Below are 6,275 nucleotides of genomic sequence, written 5' to 3' on the forward strand. Positions count from 1 at the left end.
AAAAGGCTTTACTGAGTATTGTACTTGATAGAGGCCACATTTGTATTATGAGAAGAAAAGCTGTACAATGAGAATACAATAACATAAATTGTAATAAAACAATCAAATGGAATACAAGAGAGGGTATACTGTGCAAACCACTGGAAATTTAAAATAAAATTATTTTATACATTTAATATTAAAGTTTGAACACAATGACCATAGCTCTTCTGTAGCTACAAACAGGCAATACCATAAACAGGTAATCTCACATACCAATAACCTCACAAAATTAATCTAGATTCTGAATTAAATACAGAGTAATTTAGTGGCAAAAATTAACTATATACTAGTACTCCTTACCAGCATCCATGTTGCTTGTCATTCATTTGAGTCATCAACCAGAATCTGTTCTTGCACCCATCACATCAGCACCTGAAATTATAAATTATTTTAGAACTGAAGAAACTTTTAAATACTCTACAGTAAAATACTGAGTCACCCAAGACATCGTGATGAACAGGATAAGTAAGGGAGGCTCAGACATTATATACCGTGAATCCAGTTAAAGTTACAATGAACAACTCAATTAATAAACCGAAAAATGGATCCTGGATCAAACTTAAGTCCCATGAGTGACCCACCTCTCTTCAGAATTTTGCCCTACTTCCCACCTCCAGGAATCAAGTTTGGTTAATTGGTTTCCCTAAATTTCTTCATAAATGTTACCTTGTAAATGCACTCCAACAACACATCAAGCCATAAAAACAATTACTTTTCACTTATTCTCATCTAACACACTCACACAAGTCTGTTAGAAGCTGAAGTACCTAGCATTCAAAGCATCCTTTACTTCTCCTTCCAACCCTTTCTGGTGGCCTGGTGGTTAACGCTCTCGCTTCACACGGTGAGGGCCTGGGTTCGATTCCCAGCCAGAGTAGAAACATTGGACGTGTTTCTTTCCACCTGTTGTCTATGTTCCCCATCAGTAAAATGGGTACCTGGGTGTTAGTCGACTGGTGTGGGTCGCATCCTGGGACACTGACCTAAGGAGGCCTGGTCACAGACCGGGCCGCGGGGGCGCTGACCCCCGGAACTCTCTCCAGAAACTCTCTCCAGAAACCCCTCCTTCCAAACTTTTTTGGGATGACCCTACCCTGCCTCCATTCACCTCAGCCTGGTCATCATATTCTGCTCCATCCTCTATAAATGCTAAAAATACTTCAACAACCCTTCCTTAATTGTCTAAATTATATCTTTGGTAACCCAACATGACTTTCCAATTTCTATGCTCATAATTTTCCATGTTATATTCTTCATGGCCCTGGAATATGTCTTATCATATAATGCTAAGACCACCTGTACTGCAGATTGCAATAAGCCTGCCAAGTTTTTCTTTTTTCAAAATGTCTTTACAAAAGTTCTTTGTAGATCTATATTTTTCAATACAGTAAAAATGAACACACTTATAGTGCAACAAAGGTTTATATACAAGGAAGAAGAAATATGGAATATACAAGAAAATATATCTGAATAATCTAAAAATTAAAAGATAACATTAACTAAGAATTATTTACAATTGCAAATTTAAAAAAAATACTAAAACACAAACAAGGTTTTCTTTAACTTATAAGTTAATTCAATCCGAGTTACATTTTAACTGTTTCATGAATAAATAAAGATTCAATTGTATTTATCTTACAAGGAAATTTGGTCACTCAATGTGATGAGCCGCACATAACCTAGTCATGCCTAACCTTAAAAATTATTAGAATATGTCTGGTACTACCTGGAGTATACCTGGAGAGAGTTCCGGGGGTCAACGCCCCCGCGGCCCGGTCTGTGACCAGGCCTCCTGGTGGATCAGAGCCTGATCAACCAGGCTGTTGCTGCTGGCTGCCCGCAAACCAACGTACGAGCCACAGCCCGGCTGATCCGGAACTGACTTTAGGTGCTTGTCCAGTGCCAGCTTGAAGACTGCCAGGGGTCTGTTGGTAATCCCCCTTATGTGTGCTGGGAGGCAGTTGAACAGTCTCGGGCCCCTGACACTTATTGTATGGTCTCTTAACGTGCTAGTGACACCCCTGCTTTTCATTGGGGGGATGGTGCATCGTCTGCCAAGTCTTTTGCTTTCGTAGCGAGTGATTTTCGTGTGCAAGTTCGGTACTAGTCCCTCTAGGATTTTCCAGGTGTATATAATCATGTATCTCTCCCTCCTGCGTTCCAGGGAATACAGGTTTAGGAACCTCAAGCACTCCCAATAATTGAGGTGTTTTATCTCCGTTATGCGCGCCGTGAAAGTTCTCTGTACATTTTCTAGGTCGGCAATTTCACCTGCCTTGAAAGGTGCTGTTAGTGTGCAGCAATATTCCAGCCTAGATAGAACAAGTGACCTGAAGAGTGTCATCATGGGCTTGGCCTCCCTAGTTTTGAAGGTTCTCATTATCCATCCTGTCATTTTTCTAGCAGATGTGATTGATACAATGTTATGGTCCTTGAAGGTGAGATCCTCCGACATGATCACTCCCAGGTCTTTGACGTTGGTGTTTCGCTCTATTTTGTGGCCAGAATTTGTTTTGTACTCTGATGAAGATTTAATTTCCTCATGTTTACCATATCTGAGTAATTGAAATTTCTCATCGTTGAACTTCATATTGTTTTCTGCAGCCCACTGAAAGATTTGGTTGATGTCCGCCTAGAGCTTTGCAGTGTCTGCAATGGAAGACACTGTCATGCAGATTCGGGTGTCATCTGCAAAGGAAGACACGGTGCTGTGGCTGACATCCTTGTCTATGCAACAGATTCATTACTTTATAATACTACCTAGTTTTGGATACAAAAAAAAATATTTTATGAAGCTCAAATTCAATGCTGCTTAAAAGTTTCAGTTTCATCATCACTGCAATTTACACAACAGGGTCTATAAGCTTACATGAGACAAGCTCCCTAATCCAGCAGCAATGCCAATATCAGTTTTCATACATTTGTGAAAAATTATAATTCCTAAAGCAACTACATTTCTTCACAAATTCTTACAAATAAACAACTTATATTATTTTTTATTATCACACCGGCCGATTCCCACCAAGGCAGGGTGGCCCGAAAAAGAAAAACTTTCACCATCATTCACTCCATCACTGTCTTGCCAGAAGGGTGCTTTACACTACAGTTTTTAAACTGCAACATTAACACCCCTCCTTCAGAGTGCAGGCACTGTACTTCCCATCTCCAGGACTCAAGTCCGGCCTGCCGGTTTCCCTGAATCCCTTCATAAATGTTACTTTGCTCACACTCCAACAGCACGTCAAGTATTAAAAACCATTTGTCTCCATTCACTCCTATCAAACACGCTCACGCATGCCTGCTGGAAGTCCAAGCCCCTCGCACACAAAACCTCCTTTACCCCCTCCCTCCAACCCTTCCTAGGCCGACCCCTACCCCGCCTTCCTTCCACTACAGACTGATACACTCTTGAAGTCATTCTGTTTCGCTCCATTCTCTCTACATGTCCGAACCACCTCAACAACCCTTCCTATGCATATAAATTATGTTAAGAGATAAACAGACATCCAATGAATTTATCATATACAACAGAACCCTTGTAATCCATGGATACAAGGGTTCTGTTGTATATGATACATGCATTGGATGTCTGTTTATCTCTTAACATAATTTATATGCATAGTTGTTTATCTGTAATAATTTTATTTCCCGAGTTTCGGTTATCCACAGTTTACCATGTCCCAATCCTTAATTTTGATTAATAATGGCCAAAAAGTGCAAAAGCAGTGATGGTGGCAGGTCTGCAAAGCCTAAGATAAGCCAAGAAGTGGTCCTCATCAGTGAAAAAGTGCTAATTCTCAACTTATTGTACATAATTTATCAATTAAACTGTATCATGGGTATGTATGTAAACGAAAAATGACATATATAGGGAGGACTACTGTTTTAAATATATACAAATACAGTATACCATAAAAATTATTTAACACATTTGCTTAAACATACCTTTGATGGATTTTAAGTTTTCCTACTCTCATTGGCTGGTGCTGGACAAGGCATCATATAATGTAATTACAAACAGTATAACACCTGACAATGAACACAGCACACTTCTAATATACGGTATATATTGTACTTTTAAGTAAGAGAATGACACTATGAAAACCAGAGAAAACTTAATTTACCCAATTGTAACTGATTGTGCTTCATGTAGGAGACATATCATAATACAAAGATCTTCTTTGGCTGTGTCTTTTTTTAACCCAAAACTCTACAAAAGCAATCAGTGTGGTACATTTATTTTGAGGTTTTCTTATTTTAGGCCCTTCTTAAGATGCTACCCACAAGTTGACTAAGCCCAAGGTATTTATTTACTGCAAGGTAACTGTAGCAACATGTGCTAGGAAACTTGCCCTTACATCTCAATACATCCAGGATTTGACCTGGAATCCTCTTGGGTGCGAGACAAGCATGTTAGGAGGCACCACACACCTCTATTATACATATAGTACTTTAAAATAACTGTTTATGTCTTGAGATTCGAAAAGCTCAAGGAAAACACACAGGAAAATTGTGAAACTGGTACCCATTATTAAATGCAGTATATTTAACCATTCATGAACTCATACAGAGCTTTCAAACAGGAGCATTGTGGACAGAACCTTCTTAGTTAGCCTGTGAGTTCAATATCTCCATAAATACGTAAATATTAAAACAATGAGGACTCCTATATTCGTCTTCCAGATACGTGGAGTGCTTAAAATTTCCTTCAGTCAAAGATACAATGAATATTAGATCTGGTAAGCTGGTGCAAGCTGAGAAAGTTATTTCCCCTAATGAACGTATGTGGTGTAGAGTAGTAGATAAGAGGGTATAATAGGGGGTCCTCAGGCCAGAAGAGACACCCTCCTAGGTACTGAAGGATAACGGTAACGCCCCCAACATTCAATGAATCATAGCAATCATAACATCTTGCTTTCACCCCCCACACCACCTGTATTTACCATTATTAACACCCAAGTATCATCACCACACTCTCACCAAGCACTTCACTTATTTGACTTACCCTCTAAATCGAGTATTATAACTGGTAAGACTCTGGGTAACCCCATTAGTGATAAAATAAAGAGAGCGGGTAGCACATATTGGCCAAGTTGTCCCTCTTGTGTACATGAAGCTGCTGCCATCTGTTGGCTCAGCCTCACCTCATGGTTCTTTATTATGAACATTATCTATCACTCACTAACATATCTACTCTCATTAATATTAAATACATTTAGTTTTTGGATAATTTGTTCTTATGGAATGTGAAATGGCACAGTTACTACGTTAATCAAACGATATAATGGCTTATCTATTTTTTTTGAAAGGCTAAATACAACAACACTGTGCGAGTTCCCTGATTCATATGGAGATTTTTATTTCCTTGCAAGTTTACAATGTGGTTGACATATTGTAGGAAGTATATTTACATAGGTAGTTTACAGTGAGGATTTACAATGATTTGTAGTGCAAAGAGAGCCACTACCATGCTTGCATTACAGGCAGTCTAAACTTAACAGATTGCTGATTACTTAACACTAAATGTACAAAACATAGTTTCATCAGGTTAAACTAATTATACAATAGGTTATACGTCTATCAAATATGTTATTCAACATTTGCATTAGGTTCAAATATGAGAATAATTGTATTCTGAGCATTTACTTTTGGGGTTCTGAGGCTAGGGGAGTAACACTGAGTTTAGTTTAATATGTTTATTATGCACCTCATACCCATCCTGTGGGAGCGAGGCATTATAATTTGAGGCAGTGGAGAGTGATTTGGTAGCTTTTTTTGTAAGGTTAAGTACTGAGTATTTAGTTTTGGGTGAGTAGGTAATTTTTAAGAAGAGTCTTGAATTGATGTACAAACAGGAGTTCCTTTGGTATTCACTGGTAATGAATTCCAATTTTTGGGGAGAAGTTTGAGGGGAGGGTTTACATTTGACTAGTGTTCTATGTATGTAGTAGGCACAATAATAAGTATGAATGTTCTCTATGGTGAGTAAGTTTAGACTTTTGAATATTGGTGGAGTATGCTGTCTGGAGTGGGAATTTGTTATCATTCTGACTGCAGCCATTTGCTGGGTTATTAGTGGTCTGAGATGGTTTATTGTTGTTGAGCCCCATGCACAAATTCCAAAGGTGAGATAGGGGTAAATGAGCGAGTGATATAGGGCAAGGAGAGCTGGTTGTGGAACATAATACAGTATCTTTGATAGTTTGCCTACGGTCTTAGAGATTTTCTTGGAG

General features: G+C 38.7%; 1 protein-coding gene across 3 annotated transcripts in view; it reads right to left on the reverse strand.

Moving 5' to 3' along the window:
* LOC128684799 (USP6 N-terminal-like protein) overlaps window positions 1-5,186 on the reverse strand; it is a 118,906-nt gene extending 113,720 nt beyond the window's left edge. For 2 of the 3 annotated variants that reach the window (XM_070101069.1, XM_070101066.1), the window contains exons 1-2: window positions 5,048-5,186; window positions 343-414 (exon numbers count right to left, since the gene is read on the reverse strand). In XM_070101069.1, coding sequence (XP_069957170.1) covers window positions 343-364 — 22 coding nt within the window. In that variant the 5' untranslated portion in view covers window positions 365-414; window positions 5,048-5,186. The remainder of the gene's footprint in view (window positions 1-342; window positions 415-5,047) is intronic. The other variant, XM_070101076.1, reaches the window with a different exon arrangement.
* Between the last annotated feature and the right edge of the window lie 1,089 nt (window positions 5,187-6,275).

This window comes from Cherax quadricarinatus, chromosome 5, assembly GCF_038502225.1.
Source record: "Cherax quadricarinatus isolate ZL_2023a chromosome 5, ASM3850222v1, whole genome shotgun sequence".
Classification (NCBI taxonomy): Eukaryota; Metazoa; Arthropoda; class Malacostraca; order Decapoda; family Parastacidae; genus Cherax; species Cherax quadricarinatus.